Source organism: Macaca fascicularis, chromosome 16 (assembly GCF_037993035.2).
Source record: "Macaca fascicularis isolate 582-1 chromosome 16, T2T-MFA8v1.1".
Taxonomy (NCBI): Eukaryota; Metazoa; Chordata; class Mammalia; order Primates; family Cercopithecidae; genus Macaca; species Macaca fascicularis.
Window position 1 is genome coordinate 16020984 of NC_088390.1, and position 21827 is coordinate 16042810.

Here is a 21827-nt window from a genome sequence, read left to right on the forward strand (position 1 = left end):
AGCGACATTGATGTTGCAAGACAAAGATGAAGGACTAAAGTGTTTGACAGGGTTAAAGGAGATAAAATCTAGAATGGAAAGGGGGATTTACCTTTAATAGGTGGAGAGGTCACCTCCTGTGTTGTAATACTGAGAAAGGTGGAGAAGATGGGTGCACCTGCAGGTCAGTTGAGGGCAGGAAGATTGAGGCCGCTATTATGATAGCTGCCATATTTTCTAAAATGTGAGGCAAGATCATCAGCTTATGGTGAGGGAAGAAAAAGTTGTGAGAGAGGGAAAGTTATTTTTTATGGTAGTGGAATTCACCAGGGAAGCCATCTTGGCCTGAAGCTTTTATTGGGAAAAGTGTTTAATTATAGCTTGTATACCTTCAGTACTTAGGACTTTTCATATTTCCTATTTCTTTTTGTTTTAGTTTAGCAAATTATGTTTAGGGATTGCTCTGTTTAATTTTTAAATTTATTGGCATACTATCTTCTGCTTATCATTTAAATGTTTATACGGATCTGAAGTGATGTGCCACTTCTTATTCCTGATACTGGTTTTTTATGTTTTCTTTATTTTATCTTACTCAGTCTTGCTAGAGTTTATCAATCTTACTCAACTGTTTTTTTTTCTTTGAGACAGGGTCTCATTCTGTCACCCAGGCTGGAATGCAGTGGCATGATCATAGCTCACTGCAGCCTCGAACTTCTGGGCTCAAGTGATCCTCCTGCCTCATCCTCCTACATAGCTGGGATTAGAGGCACACACCACCACCTAAGATTTTTATGTTTTGTAGAGGGGTCTCACTATGTTGACCTAGATGTTCTCGAACTCCTGGGCTCAAGCTATCCTCCCACCTTGGCCTCCCAAATTGCTGGGATTTCAGATGTGAGCCACCATGCATGACATTACTTGGCTTTTAAAAACATTACTGTTTTTAGTCCTTTTTCTTGTATGTTTGAGTTTTATTACTTTCTGTTCTTTATTATTTTATTCCATTCTTAGAGCTTAATTTGTGGATCTTTTCTAACCTCTTGAATTAGATAACTTATATCATTGATTTTCAGCTGTTCTTTTCTAATTGTTTAGTGCTATCAGAACTGTATCACACTTTTTTATGTAGCATCTTCATAATTTTTGAGTGGAAAATATGTTATATTTCTATTGTGATATCTTTTATCCTTCAGTTATTTTTAAATGTTTTTCTTAATTTTGTGCCATTTGGGAATTTTCTAGCAATCTTATTAACTTTAATTCTATTATGGTCAGACAAGATGCTCTGAACTATGTCAGTCTTTGCAGAATTTTGTAAGCATTTTGTGCTCTTGAAAAAAATTTATAGCCTATACGTATTAAGTATAATTTCTAGATGTGTCAGGAGATTAAGTTTGTTAATTACGTTGTTAAAATCTGTGTACTTACAGCTTATTCTATCAGTTGAGAAAGATTTTTTAAAGTCTGCTAGTGAGACTATACATTTGTTTCCTTTTTAGTTCATTTAATTTTTTTCTTTCTGTATTTGAAGCTATGTTATTATGTAAATACAAAGTTATAATTGTTATCTTTATGGTAAATTGGCTTTTGTCATTATGAAGTATCTCATTTCTTAATGGTTTTTGCCTTAAAGTCTGTTTTGTCTAATGTTAATATCACTACAGCATCTTTCTTTTGGTTGTTGTTTGTATGGTATATCTTTTTTCATCTGCTCACTTTCACCTTCTGTGTATTCTTGTACTTTTTGTCTTTATTTTATAAGTAGTATGTTGTTAATTTTTTTTTTTTTTTTTTTTTTTTTTTTTGAGGCTGAGTTTCGCTCTTGTCGCCCAGGTTGGAGTGCAATGACGCAATCTCGGCTCACCACAAACTCTGCCTCCTGGGTTCAAGTGATTCTCCTGCCTCAGCCTCCCAAGTAGCTGGGATTACAGGCATCTGCTACCATGTCCAGCTAATTTTCTATTTTTAGTAGAGACAGGATTTTACCATGCTGGCCAGGTTGGTCTCGATCTCTTGACCTCAAGTGATCCACCCGCCTTGGCCTCCCAAAGTACTGGGATTACAGGCGTGAGCCACTGCGCCTGGCCTATTGTTAATATTTTAACCAATCTGACAGTTCCTGTCTTTTGGAGTGTTCAGTCTATTTATACATAGTACATTTACATTTAACTGTGAAAGCATTTTGCCCATTCTGTATTCTTTTTCTTTCCATTCATGCCTTTCTTTAGATTTATCACTTTTTATTGTTCTATTTGCCCTCTCTGATCACTTGGTAATCATAACATTTTAAATTATTTGTTCAGTGATTAACCCTTAGATGAAAGTCTGCATCCGTGATTCAATAGTTATATATAGGTTTTTCCCTAAGAATCTTAGAACAGCTTATTCCATTTAACCTCACATACATTATTGAAATTATATATTTTAATTCTATATATGTCAAATCACGTAAAATATTATTATTATGCTTTATGCAGTCAATGTTCATTTAAACTTACCCACATTTTTGCCTTTCCTTTCTCTTTGTTTTTTTCTTTTTTTTTTTTTTTTTGAGACGGAGTCTCGCTCTGTCGCCCAGGCTGGAGTGCAGTGGCGCGATCTCGGCTCACTGCAAGCTCCGCCTCCCGGGTTCACACCATTCTCCTACCTCAGCCTCCCGAGTAGCTGGGACTACAGGCGCCCACAACCGCGCCCGGCTAATTTTTTGTATTTTTAGTAGAGACGGGGTTTCACCGTGGTCTCGATCTCCTGACCTTGTGATCCGCCCGCCTCGGCCTCCCAAAGTGCTGGGATTACAGGCGTGAGCCACCGCGCCCGGCTCTCTTTGTTTTTTTCAATGCTGAGCTTGTATCTGAGATTATTTTTCTTCTGCCTAAAAAACACTCTTTAATATTTCCTTTTACTCAGATATACTTGTGCCATACTCTCTTTTGTTTTTCTTTTTTATTTTTTTCTTTTGAGATGGAGTTTTGCTCTTGTTGCCCAGGCTGGAGTGCAATGCACGATCTTGGCTCACTACAACCTCCATCTCCCAGGTTCAAGCGATTCTCCTTCCTCCGCCTCCCGAGTAGCTGGGATTGCAAGCATATGCCACCATGCCAGGCTAATTTTGTATTTTTAGGAGAGACGGGGTTTCTCCATGTTGGTCAGGCCAGTCTCGAACTCCTAGCCTCATGAGATCTGCCCGCCTCGACCTCCCAAAGTGCTGGGATTACAGGCGTGAGCCACCATGCCTAGCCTCTTCTCTTTTTTTTTCTAAAAATATTTTCATTTGACCTTCATTTTGGGAGGATATTTTTGGTAAGCTTGGAATTTTAGATTTGCGGTTACATTTTTTCAGCATTTCAAAGGTATCATTTGTTGTTTTCTGTCTTATGTAGAACCTGTTGAGAAGTGAACCATCTGTCTAAACTTTTATATAAAAGGCAAGGCAGCAACATTTTCGGCTTTGTTGGATCATAAGGACTCTCTGCTGCAACTACTCCACTCTGACATTTTAGCACCAAGGAATCCATAGGCAACACATTAACTAAGTAGTGCGGTTGTGCTCCACTAAAACTTCACTTATGGACTCTGAAATTTGAATTTCATACATTTTTAATGTGTCACAGAATCATTCTTTTCATATATTTTTCAACCACTTTAAATGTGAAATTTGGCCAGGCGTGGTGGCTCGTGCTTGTAATCCCAGCACTTTGGGAGGCCAAGGCAGGCAGATCACTTGAGGCCAGGAGTTTGAGACCAGCCTGGGCAACATGGTGAAACCCCGTCTCTACTAAAAATACAAATTTTAGCTAGGCATGGTGGCACTGGCCTGTAATCCCAGCTACTCAGAAGGCAGAGGCACAAGAATCACTTGAACCCAGGAGGCGGAGGTTGCAGTGAGCTGAGATTGCCCACTGCACGCCAGCCTGGGTGACAGAGTAAGACTCGGTCTCAAAATAAGTAAGAAAGTAAATAAATTAATTAATAAAATATAAAAAATCATTCTTATCTTGCTGGCTATACAGAAACAGACAGTGGGCCAAATTGGTTATAATTTGTAACCTCTGATCTAATTGTTGCTCGTTAAAGGACATCTGTCTTTGACTAGGTGTTGGGAGGCCGAAGTGGGTGGATCACTTGGGGTCAGGCGTTCAAGACAAGCCTGGGAAACATGGCAAAATCCCATCTCTACTAAAAATACAAAAATTAGCCGCGCATTGTGGCACCCACCTGTAATCCTATCCACTGCACTCCAACCTGGGCAACAGAGCAAGACTCTCTTTTTTTTAAAAAACAAAAAACAAAACCGGGTATCTGTCTCTTTTTTTTTTTTTTTTGAGATGGAGTCTTGCTCTGTCGCCCAGGCTGGAGTACAGTGGCGTGATCTCAGCTCACTGCAAACTCTGCCTCCCGGGTTCAAGTGATTCTCCTGCCTCAGCCTCCTGAGTAGCTGGGACTACAGGCACCCACCACCATGCTCAGCTAATTTTTATATTTTTGGTAGAGACGGGGTCTCACTGTATTGGCCAAGGCTGATCTCGAAGTCCTGACCTCAGGTGATCCACCCACCTTGGCCTCCAAAAGTGCTGGGATTACAGGCGTAAGCCACCGTTCCTGGCCCTGTCTCTCTTTTTTTGGCTGCTTTTAAGAGTTTAGTTTTCAGTGGTTTTACTACTGTATACTTTAGTATAGTTTTCTTCATCTTTCTCATGCTGAAGATTCATTTGGCTTCTATGATTTGTGACTTGTTTTTTTTTTTATCTGTTGTGAAAAAATTCTAATACATTGTTTCTTTGACTTATCTTCTGTCCATTCTCTCTCACTTCTCTTTTTAACCTTCTAGGACTCTGGTTACATCTGTGATAGACCTTTTCACCCTATCCTGGATGTCTCCTTTTCTAATGTTTGCAAGTTTTTCATTATTTTTCTGCTTTCCAACTTCATGTTCTTTTGGCCTTTTACATTTATTATTAGTTTCTGAATTCCAAATTGGTGCTACACATGTTTTCTATAGCTTTTCTTCTTCTTTTATTTTATTTATTTATTTATTTATTTGAGATGGAGTGTTGCTCTGTCGCCCAGGCTGGAGTGCAGTGGTGCAATCCCGGCTCCCTACAGTCTCCGCCTCCTGACCTCCTGACCGGGTTCAAGCAATTTTCCTTCCTCAGCCTCCTGAGTAGCTGGGATTACAAGCGTGTCCACCACACCCAGCTAATTTTTGTGTTGAGGTGGGGTTTCACCATGTTGGCCAGGCTGGTCTCAAACTCCTGAGCCCAGGTGATCCGCCCACCTCGGCCTCCCAAAGTGCTGGGATTACAGGCATGAGCCACCATGCCCGGCCTTCTTTTATTTATTTATTTATTTATTTATTTGAGACAGGGTTTCACTTTGTCACCCAGGCTGTAGTGCAGTGTAGATCATAGCTCACTGTAGCTTCAACCTCCTGGGCTTCAGGGATCCTCCAGCTTTAGCCTTCCAAATATTTAGGACTACAAGTGTGTGCCACCATGCCAAGCTCATTTTTAACTTTTTGTAGAGATAGGGTCTCACTGTGTTGCCCAAGCTGGTCTTAAACTCCTGGGCTCAAGCAGTCTTCCTGCCTCAGCCTCCCAAAGTGCTAGGATTACAGGCATGAGCCACCACACCCAGCCTTATAGCTTTTTTTCTGACAGCAAAAGTTTTGTTTTCTTTTATCAGATATTGGCAATATAATATCCTATGACAGCAAAAAATATGCTCAAACTAATTAAAACTATTTAAAAGTAAGAGTGATAAATAGCAACAACATGACAAAATATTAATTTAAATGTTATAAAGTAAAATAACGTAGACAAATCATACTGTTTAAAAATGAGTTTTAAAATCATCAAATTGGCTGGGCACAGTGGCTCACATCTGTAACCCCAGCACTTTGGAAGGCCGAGGAGGGTGGATCACTTGAGGCCAGGAGTTGGAGACCATCCTGGCCAACATAGCAAAATACTTTCTCTACTAAAAATAAGAAAAATTAGCTGGGTGTGGTGGTGCATGCCTGTAATTCCAACTACTTCAGAAGCTGAAGCACAGGAATCGCTTGAACCCAGGAGGTGGAGGTTGCAGTGAACTGAGATCGTGCCACTGCATTCCAGCCTGGGCAACACAGTGAGACACTGCCTCGAAAAAAAAAAAAATCATAAAACCATTCTACCATCAACAAGAGTTTTTATTGAACTTATATTTAAACATTGAGGCATAATTACCTGAAAATGAATTAGAAGTTTTAAAAAGCATTAAAGTGTCTTAAAAATAAAATATTAAATTGCATACACAAACACATTGTAAGACCAGTATCCCACAGTGTAATTTGTAATGAATTTTTTTTTTTTTTTTTTTTTTTTTTTGAGACGGAGTCTCACTCTGCCGCCCAGGCTGGAGTGCAGTGGCAGGATCTCAGCTCACTGCAAGCTCCGCCTCCCGGGTTTACGCCATTCTCCTGCCTCAGCCTCCCGAGTAGCTGGGACTACAGGCGCCCGCCACCTCGCCCGGCTAGTTTTTTGTATTTTTTAGTAGAGACGAGGTTTCACTGTGTTAGCCAGGATGGTCTCGATCTCCTGACCTCGTGATCCGCCCGTCTCGGCCTCCCAAAGTGCTGGGATTACAGGCTTGAGCCACCGCGCCCGGCCTGTAATGAATTTTTAACAAACTGGCAGAAAAGTTCTTAGGGCCATAAAAAAGTTGTTAAATCTACCCTTAATTAAATAATAATTATCACTATATGAAATAGTAAGTATAAATATTAACTTTTGATTATTGTTTAGCTCTTTTTGAAAATCAAAGTGTTTTTTTCCATAAAAGTTTTATTAAAAGGTATATACAAAGACTTGAATAAACTATTCTGCCAGTGAAATTTGAGAAAGCCCTCACAACAAAGCTAGTCAATCAAGAATGAGAACAAATAGAGGCCAAGCATGGTGGCTCATGCCTGTAATCCCAGCACTTTGGGAGGCTGAGGTGGGTGGATCACCTGAGGTCAGGAGTTCAAGACCAGCCTGGCCAACATGGCAAAACCCCATCTTTACTAAAAATACAAAAATTAGCTGGGCGTGGTGGCACATGCCTGTTGTCCCACCTACTCAGGAGGCTGAGACAGGAGAATTGCTTGAACCCAGGAGGCGGAGGTTGCAGTGAGCCGAGATCGCACCATTGAACTCTAGCCTGGGTGTCACAGCAAGACTCTGTCTCAAAAAAAAAAAAAAAAAAGACAAATAGAAAGTATGGTTGGGGACTAATGTCTGGTTTGTGGAGTAAATAGCAGGAGAGTATGACAGTGTTTGAGCTTGTCAAAAGTTGAAGAATACCATCTAAAATAGTTGGGTCTAAACCACAAATGGACTTTTTTATTGGGGGAACCTGCCCCCGATAATTTGACATGGGTTCTTTTCTATTTCTTTAAGTGTTGGCCAGTCTGAGAAATAAAGGGAAAGAGTACAAAAGAGAGAAATTTTAAAGCTGGGTGTCTGGGGGAGACATCACATGTCAGCAGGTTCCGTGATGCCCCCTAAGCTGCAAAATGAGCAAGTTTTTATTAGTGATTTTCAAAAGGGGAGGGAGTGTACGAATAGGGTGTGGGTCACAGAGATCACATGCTTAAGGGCAACAAAAGATCACAAGGCAGGAAGTCAGGGTGAGATCACAAGGTCAGGGCGAAACTAGAATCACTAATGAACTTCTGTGTCCCGCTGTGTACACATTGTCATTGATAAACATTTTGACAGGGTTCAAGAGTAGAGAACTGGTCTGACTAGAATTTGCCAGGCTGGAATTTCCTCATCCTAGCAAGCCAGGGGTGCTGCAGGAGACTAGGGCATGTTTCATCCCTATCTACATCTGCATAAAGGCAGACACTCCCAGGGAGGCCATTTCAGAGGCCTTCCCTGGGAATGTATTCTTTTCCCAGGGCTGTTAATTATTAATATTCCTTACTGGGGAAAGAATTCAGCGATACTTCTCTTACCTGTTTTCAGTAATAAGAGAAATATGGCTCTGTCCTGCCCAGCCTACAGGCAGCCAGACTTTAAGGTTCTCTCCCCTGTTCCTTGAAAATCGCTGTTATCCTGTTCTTAAGGTGCCTAGATTTGATATTGTTCAAACACACATGCTCTGTAAACAATTTGTGCAGTTAACACAATCATCACAAGGTCCTGAGGCAACATTCATCATCAGTTTACGAAGATGGTGGGATTAAGAGATTAAAGTAAAGACAGGCATAGGAAATCACAGAAGTATTGGTTGGGGAAGTGATAAATGTCCATGAAATCTTCACATTCTGCCAGGGCTTCAGTCAGTCCCTCCATTAGAGGTCCCTGACTTCCTGCAACACTGTTTTTTTTTTTTTTGAGTCAGTCTTGCTCTGTCACCCAGGGTAGAGTGTAGTGACACAATCTTGGCTCACTGCAACCTCCACCTCCTGTAATCAAGCAATCCTCCCACCTCAGCGTCACAAGTAACTGGGACTACAGGTGCACACCATCATGCCTGGCTAATTTTTGTATTTTTTTTGTAGAGACAGTGTTTTGCTATATTGCCCAGACTGGTCTCGAACTCCTAAGCTCAAGCAATTCTCTCACCTTGGCCTCCCAAAGTGCTGAGATTATAGGCATGAGCCACTGTGCCCAGCTGAATGGACTTTTTTAACAGGAAAGTTTCAGTGAATTTGCTACTTTAGTTTTTGCTAAACCAGCCTCCCTTAACCCTACCTTCTTCTCACTAGAAAACAAGTCTGTGTGAAAGCAATTAAAACCATATATTCATTATCCATGTATTTATTACTTTTATTGTTCTGTTTAGTGAGATTGCTCCAGCTTAGGAAAGGAATTACTTGATTTATCTCTTTTTTATTCCAGACATGGAGCCCAAACCTGCAACCAAGAATGCTACACAAACAAAGGATATTTCTGAAGATTTATCACAGGATGCCGTACTAGAGAAACTTACAGAGAATGGTCTGTGGGATTCCAGAGTGGAAGGGTTATGGAAATGGAATGATAGGATATTGAGATTACAAAATAATCAGGAGAATCATTTGAGTCAAAGAATAATTCCACTCAAGAAGACTCCCACTAGTCAAAGAGGCTTTAGATTTGAATCTATTCTTATTCCAGAACCAGGCGTTGCCACCGAAGAGCTTCACAGCAGATGCCAAACACAAGAGGAAAATTTCACAGAGAATTTAAATTTGGTTACAGATACCCGTTTGGGGAAGATAATTTGCAAGGAGATGAAAGGCAGCAAAGCCATAAGGCAGACTTCAGAACTTACTTTGGGGAAAAAATCCAATAATAAGGAAAAACCCTACAAATGTGGTACATGCGGAAAGGCCTTTCGTTATAGGTCATTGCTCATTCAACATCAAAGAACTCATACTAAAGAAAAACCTTATGAATGTAATGAATGTGGGAAAACATTCAGCCAGCCTTCATATCTCAGTCAGCACAAAAAAATCCACACTGGAGAAAAACCCTATAAATGTAATGAATGTGGAAAGGCCTTCATTGCTTCCTCATCACTTATGGTACATCAGAGAATTCACACTAAAGAGAAACCTTATCAGTGTAATGTGTGTGGGAAATCTTTTAGCCAGTGTGCCCGTCTTAATCAGCACCAGAGAATTCAAACTGGAGAGAAACCCTATAAATGTAATGAATGCGGGAAAGCTTTTAGTGATAAATCAAAACTTGCAAGACATCAGGAAACTCACAATGGTGAGAAACCCTACAAATGTGATGATTGTGGGAAAGCCTTTAGGAACAAGTCATATCTTAGTGTACATCAGAAGACCCACACTGAAGAGAAACCGTATCAGTGCAATGAGTGTGGGAAGTCTTTTAAGAACACCACAATTTTTAATGTGCATCAGAGGATTCATACTGGAGAGAAACCTTTTAGATGTAATGAATGTGGAAAAGCCTATAGAAGTAATTCAAGCCTTATCGTACATATAAGAACTCACACTGGGGAAAAACCCTATGAATGTAATGAATGTGGGAAAGCATTCAACCGCATTGCAAATTTCACAGAACATCAGCGAATTCACACAGGAGAAAAACCCTATAAATGTAATGAATGTGGGAAAGCATTCATTAATTATTCATGCCTTACTGTACACCACAGAATGCATACAGGAGAGAAACCTTATAAATGTAATGAATGTGGAAAGGCCTTCATGCGTTCTTCTTCTCTAATTATACATCAGCGTATTCATACTGAAGAGAAACCTTACCTGTGCAATGAATGTGGGGAGTCTTTCAGAATAAAATCACACTTAACTGTACATCAGAGAATTCACACTGGAGAGAAACCATATAAATGTACTGACTGTGAGAGGGCCTTCACCAAAATGGTAAATCTCAAGGAGCATCAGAAAATTCATACTGGAGTGAAACCCTATAAATGTTATGACTGTGGAAAGTCCTTTAGGACTAAATCATACCTTATTGTACATCAGAGGACCCATACTGGGGAAAAACCATATAAATGTAATGAATGTGAGAAAGCCTTCACTAATACATCACAGCTTACTGTGCACCAACGAAGGCATACTGGAGAGAAGCCCTATAAATGTAATGAATGTGGAAAGGTTTTCACGAGTAACTCAGGCTTTAATACACATCAAAGAACACATACTGGAGAGAAACCATTTAAATGTAATGACTGTGGGAAAGCATTTAGCCAGATGGTACATGTCACAGAACATCAGAAAATCCATAGTGGAGAGAAGCCCTATAAGTGTGATGTCTGTGGAAAAGCCTTCAGGAGGGGTTCTTACCTTACAGTGCATTGGAGAACACACACTGGAGAAAAACCCTACACCTGTAAGGAATGTGGAAAGGGTTGTATTACTCTATCACAGCTAACCCTACATCAGAGAATTCATACTGGGGAGAGGCCCTATAAATGTGAAGAATGTGGAAAAGCCTTCAGAACTAACTCAGACTTTACTGTACACTTGAGGATGCATACTGGAGAAAAACCCTATAAATGTATTCAATGTGGAAAAGCCTTCAGGAGTAGTTCAAGCCTTACTGTACATCAAAGAATACATCGGAGAGAAAGTAAATTAATATAAAGAACAATAAGTCATTCACCTAGATGTCAACTCCACAAGATGAATCTTATAAACTGTATTTTATGAATATAGGAAAATCATTAGGAATTCATCAGAAAGTATATAGAGAAACTATAAACAATTATGTGGGAAATCATTTAATAACATTAAATCTTAGAAGTTCTAAGGAAACTCTCACTAGAGGAAAATAATGAACAAATGAAAGCCTTCATCCAGATTTCATACTTTACTCATTTAACAAATTATCATTAGTTAATTGCCTATATATGTATTCGCCTATTTTTCTATTCATTTATCTGTCTTATAAACCTGGAGGTGCTTTTTATATATTTTAGATATTAATGCTTTGTCATTATGTAGCAGATGTTTTTCTTAATCTAGCATTTGTCTTTATACTTTATAGTAATGGCACAACATTTTTATAGGAAAATATTTATATCATTTCCTTTTTAGATTTTTTATTTAGTCATTTTACTTAAAAGAGATCTCCTTAATCCCAGGTTATACATAGTATCCTAAATTTATTTTTAAGATTTTTATGATTTTATTTTTTACACTTAAGTCTTTAATTCCTCTGGACTGGATGGTTCTTCATAGGAGAGCAACTGTAGGTGATCATTATCCTATGAAAAGATTTTGAACCTCAAAATTACTCAGGGAAATGCAAATTGAAATGCTCAGTGAGATGAAACTTCCCCTTCATGGATTTGGCAGAAATTAAGAGATCTTTTGCCATTGGGGTTTGGGAAACCATGTACTATTACCTAAAGGTTATATAACATACTTCCACCAGCAGTCCAATAATATATATTGAAAAGTTTAAAACATATATACTCTTAGACCCAGCAGTCTCACTTTTGGGATCTGTCCCATAGAAGTAAAAGCAGCATCAATGCATAAGAATATAAATAAACATGTTTGTTGAAGTATTGTTTGTAGAGGGGGGCAAAGCCCCAACTGCAAACAAATGAATGCCTATTAATAGAAAAATGGTTAGATAAATTCTGACATATCCTTATTATGGAACAGTGTGAGAGTAATTTTAAAAATGAACTATATCTATACTAGCTGATTTCACTGTATTTCCACAATGTATTGATAAATAATTGCTTTATAACAGAAATGTATATATACAATATATCATTTTTGTTAAAATAATCACACCCATTTATTTTGTATTTATGTGTGTGTGGTTAGATGCACATGGAGACAGGTATGGAAGAATATACACCAGGCTGTTAATATTGATTACCTTCAGGGGAGTGAGAAAAGGAGAATTAGCAATAAGGGGAGGGGAGACTATAAAAACAGAAAAATGTAAATGCTGCATGTATGGTATGAAACTATATATGTAATATTATGTATTTATGTGAACTTTTGAGAGAGATGAATGAAAGGATGGTCTCCAAAAAATTTATGATGGTTATTTCTGTTTTAGTGGAGTATCAGATTTTTTTGTTTTTTATTTTCTTTTCTGTGTTCTTAATTTTTTTCTTTGCAATGAACCTGTAATATTTACATAAAAAGGAAAAATCTTTTTGTTGTGCATTTTATTTATTGGACACCTTCAATGTGCCAGGACCTACCCTCAGTGCCGGATGTACAATGAGGGGGAGAGGTGCTCATGCATCTGAGAGCATGGAAGTTGGTTCTGATGTTACCTGAATTCCAAAAAAAGTTACTTAGCACCTTATTCCTACCACCCACTGAGTTTCCTTTGTAGGAGGTAATAGAAATTCCAGATAGATGAAAAATATGTCCAAGAATATCTGGAACTTCTGCCCAGGCTGTAGACCAGAAGACCACAAGCCTCAGAAAGAAGTTCCACTTTCAACATGCCACCAAAGAAAAGGTCATAATGGCAACAGCAGGTGTCTTTATGGAAGAGGCTATGTAAAGCCTCTGAACTTTTCATGATGAAGTGTAGGGAGAGAAAATAGCCAATAACTCCCAAGTCTATAAATGAGGGCTTGGAAGTTCTGGGAACACTATGAAATACTTCTTTTTTTTTTTTTTTTTTTTTTTTTTTTTTTGAGACGGAGTCTCGCTGTGTCTCCCAGGCTGGAGTGCAGTGGCGTGATCTCGGCTCACTGCAAGCTCCGCCTCCCGGGTTCACGCCATTCTCCCGCCTCAGCCTCCCAAGTAGCTGAGACTACAGGCGCCCGCCACCACGCCCGGCTATTTTTTTTTTTTTGTATTTTTAGTAGAGACGGTGTTTCACCATGTTAGCCAGGATAGTCTCGATCTCCTGACCTCGTGATCCACCCACCTCGGCCTCCCAAAGTGCTGGGATTACAGGCTTGAGCCACCGCGCCCGGCCCACTATGAAATACTTTTGCTAGGAGGGGCCTAGGGTAACAATGGGAACCCAGAAGCTGTGTCCCTAATACCAGAAAGCCCTTAACAGACCAAAGACCTGACATCCAAAAAGAGCAAGGCATGATGAGTTACACTTCAGGGAGGCTAAGAAAATCAAATACCTATTTCACGATGCCAGGATAAATATGTATTTAACATTGGAAAGGAGGTAAAGGATGAATGATGTGAATTATCTTCCATCATGAATGAACAGTTTGACATTCTGGTTAAAATGACCATTTTTGATTGAGGTTTAATAGTGAAACCTATTAACTGTTACTAAGAGACCCATCCTCATTGAGGATAGTTAATGTGCTACTTTCTGAGTGAAAAGTTTGAGAGACCTTTAAGAAGCTCTGCTGTCACAGAGTTGACATGGCATAATGCAACTCTGTTGGTCCCTCCATTCTGCCTCCAAATCCTCACTACATCTAAACACTTCCTCCCATTCCTGCCTTAGAGGGAAGCGCTTCAAGAAGAGGAACATGGTCAGCAGATTCAAATGACAAAAGAACTGAAAAGCATCCATTGGGTAAGGGGCTGGGGATAACCCACACCAACCTGACGAGAGCAGTTTCAGTGGCACTGTGAGCTCCCAGGGCCTGGCTCTTGTGCATGCCGCTATTCCATTATGGCTTTAATTTGCATTTCCTCAGTGGATAATGCTGTTGAGCCCCCCTTTCGATACGTGTTGGCTTTTTAAATATCTTCTTTGAGAAGTACCTCAAGACTTTTGCCATTTTTTAGTGGGAACTGATATTTGCTCATTTGTAGGAGTCTTTATATATTCTGGAGACGGGTGTTTTTTAGATGTCTGTATTACAAATATCTCAATTCGGGGATTAGGGGAACTGAGCCCTCACACAATCAAGTATCATTGTACAACTTTTGACCTCAAAAACTTAACTACTAATAACCTACATTTTACTAGGAGCCTTACCAATAACATAAACAGTCAATTAACATATTTTGTATATGTATTATGTACTGTATTCTTACATAAGCTAGAGAAAAAATATGATTAAGAAAATCATCAGGAAGAGAAAATAATATTTACTATTCATTAGGTAGAAGTGGATCATCATGAAGATCTTTATCCTCATCGTCTTCACGTTGAGCAGGCTGAGGTGGAGGAAGAAGAGGAGGGGTTGGTCTTGCTGTCTCAGGTGGCAGAGGTAGAAGTAAACCCATGTATAAGTGGTCCCACACAGTTAAAACCTGTGCTCATGGGTCAACTGTATGTTTTCTAATTTTGTTCTTGTTCAAAATTGTCACTATTTTAGGTCCTTGGCATTTTCATATACATTGTTGAATGATTTTTTTTTCAATTACCCCATACCAAAAAGCTAGAATTTTGTTGGCATTACATCAGATACATAGATTAATTCTGGAAAAAATGAATGTATGAACATTAATACTGAGACATTTATGAGTATTCCAAAACATTTCATTTATATAGATACTTTAAACATTTGGGGGTTTTGTGTTTTGTTTTTGTTTTTGTTTTTTTGAGATGGAGCCTTGCTTTTGTCACCCAGGCTGGAGTGCAGTGGCACAATCTCGGCTCACTGCAACCTCAGACTCCTGAGTAGCTGGGATTACAGGTGCCTGCCACCACGCCTGGCTAATTTTTTGTATTTTTTTTAGTAGAGATGGGATTTCCCCATGTTGGCTAGGCTGATCTTGAACTCCTGACTTCAAGTGATCCACCCGCCTCCGGAACTGACCTCAAAATTGCACCAATTTTTATATTTTTACAATGTTTTGCAATTTTTTCAATTATAGAAGTTACTGTATTTTTTCAATTGTAGAAGTTTTGTTAGATTAGTACTATGTATTTGATGTTGATGCTATAAACGCTATTATTTTAATTTCATTTTCTGATTGTTGCCACAGTATAGGTATACGGTATATCATATATATATATATGGAATAGATTTTTAAAGTTGATCTTATATCCAATGACCTTGCTAAATTCACTTATTTATAATCGTTCATTCTTTTTGACATTCTGTGTACACAGTATGTCATCTGTGGTAAAGTCAGTTTTACATCATTCTTTATAATCTTTATACCACTTTTTTCTTGCTTTATTGCACTGGCTAGGACCTCCAGAAATAGGATTTGTAGACATCCTTGCCTTTTTCCCAGAATCTAAAGGAAAACAAAACATTTTACCATTTGGTATCACTTGAAGTGTAAATTTTAGATAGTCTCTATCACTCAAATTACTTTTCTGAGGTTTGTTATCACGATGGGTGTAGAATTTCATCAAATACATTTTTTGCCACTATTGAGATGCTTATAGTTTTTCATTCTGTTAATGTGTTTAAATGATGTGGTTTGATTTTAAACATTTAAAAATTGTCATAAAATACACATAAAATTTATAATCCTAGCCATTATTATGTGTACAGTTCAGTGCTATTAAGTCATATTGTGCAACTATCCATCTCCAGAATCTGTTTCATCTTAGAAAGCTGAAACTGAATACCCATTAAACAATGACTCTCCATTCCCCACTTCACCCCCTAAACCCTGGAAACCACCATCCTACTTTCTGTCTCTATGAATTTGACTGCTCTAGATACCTCGTATAAGTAGAATCATACAGTATTTGTCCTTTGGTAACTGGCTTATTTCCCTTAGTATAATGTCCTCAAGATTCATCTATACAAATTGATTTTTAGATATTAAAGCAATTTGCATTCCTGGAATAGATTTCATTTGGTCATTGTGGGTAATATTTTTAATATGTTATTGAATTAAATTTGTCAAAATTTTGTATAGGATTTTGTGTCTATATCCATATTTTCTGTGTTTTCTTTCTTGTAATAACCTTGTTTGACTTTGTATCAAAATTATGGACTCATAACATGAGTTGAGGATTCCCTTTATTTTGTTTTTGGTTTTTTGTTTGTTTGTTTTTGGTCCTCTGGAAGAGTGTGGGTAAGATGTGTAAGATTGGTATTATTGGTTTTGGTGTTATTTGCTATAATTTTGTGTGTAAAAATTACCAGAGTAATTTTTGTTGGAAAATTTTTGTTGGAAAAATTTTAACTATGTATTCAATGATTTGATAGACATAGGATTAATCAGATTTTTTATCTCATGTACATTTTGGTAAATTCTTTTAAAAATTATGTCCATATAATTTCACCAAAATATCTAATTACTGGCTTTAAATGGTTTATAGTATCTGTTTTGTTTTTAATATCTTTAGGATCTAAAGTGATGTTCCCTTCTTCAGTCCTGGTGTTGGTAATTTATGTACTCTCTTTTTGTTTTCTTGATTAGGTTTTCTAGGACTTAACATTTAATTTTTTTAAAAAAAACCCACCTACTTTTATAGAGCTAATTTCTTTTTTACTAATTTATGCTCCTTTATTTTCTTCTATGTATTTTATTTGGGTGTGATTTACTGGGGTTTTTTTCTAGCTTCTTGGAATGAAATCTTAGATAAGCAATGTTCAATTCTTTTTTGCTAATATTTGTGTTTAACACTATACATTTCTTTAAAGTACCTATTTAGCTGTTTCAAATAGATTTTATCACCTTTATTGAGACATAAATTATATAAAATAATTTGTACCCAGTTTAACTTTACATTTTGATAAATTTTGGCAAACTTATACACCTGTATAGCCACCACCACAATCAAACAACATTTTCATCAACCCCAAAATTTCCTGTATTCTTTCCCAGACAATACTTCCCACCTCTGACTCCAAGAAACCATAAATCTACTTTTTGTCAGTATAGATTAGAATTATCTTTTCTAGACTTTCATATAAATGGAATGATACAGCATACTCTCCTGTGTCTGCCTTCTTTCTCTCAGCATAAAGTTTTGAGATCTATTAATTTGGTGTGTGTCAGTGTTTCATTCTCTTATTGCCGAGTAGCATACCATTATATTAATATATGACCACAGTTGATTAACTTACTCGATGATGGACAGTTGTTTCCAGTTTGGGGTTATGATGAATAAATCTGCTATGAACAGTCATATATAACTTTTTGTGTAGACATATTTTTTTCATTTATATTGCATCAATTTCTAGGTTTGGAGTTGCTAGTTCCTATGATAAATATATGTAAAACTTTATAAGAAACTGCTGGTTGTTTTCCAAAGTATTTGTACCATTTTACAACCCACCAACAATGTATGATTGTTTCAGGTACTTTCAGCCTTGCCAACTGAATTGTCAGGTTTTGTTGTTGTTGTTGTTGTTGTTGTTGTTGTTGTTATTGTTGTTTGAGACAGAGTCTCACTCTTTCGCCCAGGCTGGAGTGGAGTGCAGTGGCGAAATCTTGGCTCACTGCAACCTCTGCCTCCTGGGCTCAAGCAATTCTTCTGCCTCAGCCTCCCAAGTAGCTGGGACTACAGGTGTGTGCCACCACACCCTGCTAATTTTTTGTATTTTTAGTAGAGACGGGGTTTCACCATGTTAGCCAGGATGGTCTCGATCTCCTGACCTCATGATCCGCCCGCCTTGACTTCCCAAAAAGTGCTGGGATTACAGGCGTGAGCCACCAAGCCCGACCAGGTTTTTTTTTATTTTGTAACTTTTCTAATATGTGCAGCAGTGATTCAAGGTGATTTTGCTTTGCATTTCCCTGAAGATTGTGTTGAACATTTTTCATGTGCTTAATGGCCTTTATATCTCTCCATTGTGAAGTATCTGTTTAAGTATTTTGCTCATTTTAAGAATTAGGTTATTGGTCTTGTTATTAAGTTGTAGTGCTCTTTATTTAGATACAAGTCCTTTATCATATATACATATTGTGAATATCTTCTCTCAGTCTTTAGCTTCCTTTTAAATTTTCCTAGTGGTGTCTTTTGAAGAGCAGATGTTTTGGATTTGGATGGATATCAATTTGGCATTTCTTTTTTTTTGTTACACATTTTTGGTTCTATTTAAGCAATCTTTACCTACCCTAGGATCCTGAAGTTTTTTTCTCCTGTTTTCTTTTGGAAATTGTATGGATTTGTATTTTATGTTTAGTCCTACATGCAATTTTGAGTTAATTTTTCTGTCCATGGATTATGTCGTATTTTATTCAGTTAAAAATATTTTCTAATCTTCATTGTAATTTCTACCTTGACCCTTGACTATTTAGAAGTATGTTAATTGGTTGTAAAGCATTTGTGGATTTTCTATTTATCTATTATAGATATCTAGTTTAATTCCACTGTGACCAAAGAACACACTGTATTATTATTATTATTATTATTATTATTATTATTTTGAGACAGAGTCTCACTCTGTCGCCCAGGCTGCAGTGCAGTGGCACAATCTCAGTTCACGGCAACCTCTGCTACCAAGGTTCAAGTGATTCTTGTGTCTCAGCCTCTGGATAGCTGGGATTACGGGCGTGTGCCACCATGACCAGCTAATTGTTTTGTATTTTTAGTAGAGATGGGGTTTCACCATGTTAGCCAGGATGGTCTCGAACTCCTGACCTCAAGTGATCCACGTGCCTCGGCCTCCCAATGTGCTGGGATTACAGGTGATCAGCTGCCATGCCCAGCTTCACACTATATTATTTTAATCCTTAGAAGTTTGTTGAGACTTATTTTATGACCCAGCCTCTGGTATATTTTGGTTAATGCTCCATATTCACTTGAAAATAACACAAAAGTATGAATTTTCACTTAAAAATTCTGCAATCAGATGTTAATAGTCTATAAATATTAATTAGATCAAGCTGGTTAATAGTTTTCTTCAAATTTTCCACATTCCTAGTGATTTTTTTTTTTCTTTGAGATGGAGTTTCTCTCTTGTGGTCCAGGCTGGAGTGCAATGGTGCGATCTCGGTTCACTGCAACTTCTGCCTCCCAGGTTCAAGGAATTCTCCTGCCTTAGCCTCCCGAGTAGCTGGGAGGTGCATCCCACCACACCCGGCTAATTTTTTGTATTTTTAGTAGAGATGGGGTTTCACTGTGTTAGCCAGGATAGTCTCCATCTCCTGGCCTCGTGATTCACCTGCCTTGGCCTCCCAACGTGCTGGGATTACAGGCATGAGCCACTGTGCCCGCCCAGTTTTTAAAATAAATATTTTTAATTTTTCCCGTTTTAATTTCAAGTACAGTACGTATCAATAGATATAACCTATATAAAAAAGCTCTTTGGGTTCCTCAATAATTTTTAAAAGTGTAAAGCAGGCCGGGCATGGTGGCTCACGCCTGTAATCCCAGCACTTTGGGAGGCTGAGGTGGGCGGATCACCCAAGGTCGGAAGTTCGACACCAGCCTGACCAACATGGAGAAACCCCACCTCTACTAAAAATACAAAATTAGCCAGGCATGGTGGCGCATGCCTGTAATCCCAGCTACTTGGGAGGCTGAGGCAGAAGAATCACTTGAACCCAGGAGGCAGAGGTTGCAGCGAGCTGAGATCATGGCATTGCACTCAAGCCTGGGCAACAAGAGCAAAGCTCTGCTTCAAAAAAAAAAGGGGGTAAAGCAGTCCTGAGACTGAAATGCTTGAAAATAATCGCTCTTTAAATTCTCTATGTATCTTTGACTCATTGGAACACTCTTGAAATTAATATTTTGCCATTTCAAAGCAATGAAAAAAACTAAGTTTAATTTCATTTACTCCTTGCCTTTTGTTCCATTGTTGTCATAGATCTTTATTTCTATATTTATTTTAAACTCCCAAAGATATTATTACTATTATTGTTTTTGAGCAATGTCTGCTTGTATTTACTCACATATTTAGCTATTCTTGTGCTCTTAATTCTTTCCTGAAGCTCCTTGTTTCAGTTGCTGTCATTTTCCTTCCACCTGATTAACTCTTCTGGCATTTTATCATAGTCTTCCAGTGGATTCTGTCAACTTTTCAGATACATATTACATTCATTTAGGAGGATAATTTCTCTTGAAATAGAGTTCTAGGCTGCCATTTGGGGTTTTGTTTTTGGTTTTTGGTTTTTGGTTTTTTCTTCTGTTTTTTTGTTTGTTTGTTTGTTTGTTTGTTTGTTTTGAGACGGAGTCTCGGGGTCTCGCTCTGTCGCCCAAGCTGCAGGGCAGTGGCGCGATCTCGGCTCAATGCAAGCTCTGCCTCCCGGGTTCACGACATTCTCCTGCCTCAGCCTCCCCAATAGCTGGGACCACAGGCGCCCGCCACTACACTCGGCTAATTTTTTGTGTTTTTAGCAGAGAGGGGGTTTCACCGTGTTAGCCAGGATCTTCTCAATCTCCTGATCTCATGATCCGCCCGCCTCAGCCTCCCAAAGTGCTGAGATTACAGGCGTGAGCCACCGCGCCCGGCTGGTTTTTTTTTTTTTTTTAAGCATCTAAAATAAAATGACATCCCATTGTCTTCAGTTTCCAGCGTTTGTACTAAAAAGGCTGTTGTGAATTGTGAGTCCCATTGTTTTCTTTTTCTGTAGCTGCTTGTCAGATTTTCTCTTTGCTGTTAGCTGTCATAGGTTTTACTGCAATGTGCCTGGGTGTGCAGTGGTTTTCTTTGCTTTTGACTCATACTGAGGGTTTGTAGAGCTTTTTGCGATTGTGTCATGATGTCTTTCATCAGTGTGGGGAAATTCTCACCCGGGTTTCTTCAAATATTGCTTTACCTCGTTTTCTCTCTCTAATTCTAGGTTTCCAGTTATAGATAGCTTAGGACTTTTCCTCATGTTCCAGATGGCTCTTGCAGTTTTCTGTATCTCCCGTTCTTCTTTATCTATCTGTGCATCAACCTGGGTACTTTCCACTTACCTGTATTTCTGCTATTATATTGTTTTTAATCTATTAAAACCATATTTTTAATTATTCATTTTAATCAGATGTTTTATTTCTGGAATCTTAGTACTCTTTTTATATGGATTCTATTTATTTGCTAAAATTCTTCCTTCTTTTTTCTTTTTTGAATATATTATTTATTTTAAATAATATTTATTTTAAAATCCTTGGGTGTTAACTGCAATAAATGAATTGCTTTTGGGTATGTTGCTATCTGGCCAGTTGATTATTTCTTTTCCCCTGCATGACTTCTAATATTTCATTTGATGACAAACATTATAGTTGAAAAAATTATAGATATTCCTGACTTATCTTCCTCTAAATAGAGCTAAGTCTTATTTTAGCAGACAGCTAAAATACCAGTAGATCACGCTGATCAACTACAGATGGTCCCCAACTAATGATGGTTTGACTCACAATTTTGCAGCCTTACGATGGTTTATTGGGGTACTAAATGTATTTTTGACTTATTTTCGACTTAAGGCGGGTTTATTGGAATGTAATTGCATTGTAAGTCGAAGGACATCGTGCCTTTACATGGTTGTGTTCCTGATAAGCAGCATCCGCGGCCTGGGAACCAAGGAATGTAAACAGGAGAGTCCTTGCCCACCATCACTCCCGGCCGCCCAGCTGAGGGTTATGTACTTC

The 21827-nt window shown here is 38.2% G+C and overlaps 1 protein-coding gene across 3 annotated transcripts in view; it reads left to right on the plus strand.

Moving 5' to 3' along the window:
* The window catches only part of ZNF624 (zinc finger protein 624), a 42845-nt gene extending 30240 nt beyond the window's left edge, over positions 1–12605 (plus strand). For all 3 annotated transcript variants that reach the window (XM_065532815.1, XM_065532816.1, XM_074018632.1), the window contains one exon: positions 8847–12605. In XM_065532815.1, coding sequence (XP_065388887.1) covers positions 8847–11068 — 2222 coding nt within the window. In that variant the 3' untranslated portion in view covers positions 11069–12605. The remainder of the gene's footprint in view (positions 1–8846) is intronic.
* Positions 12606–21827: the final 9222 nt, after the last annotated feature.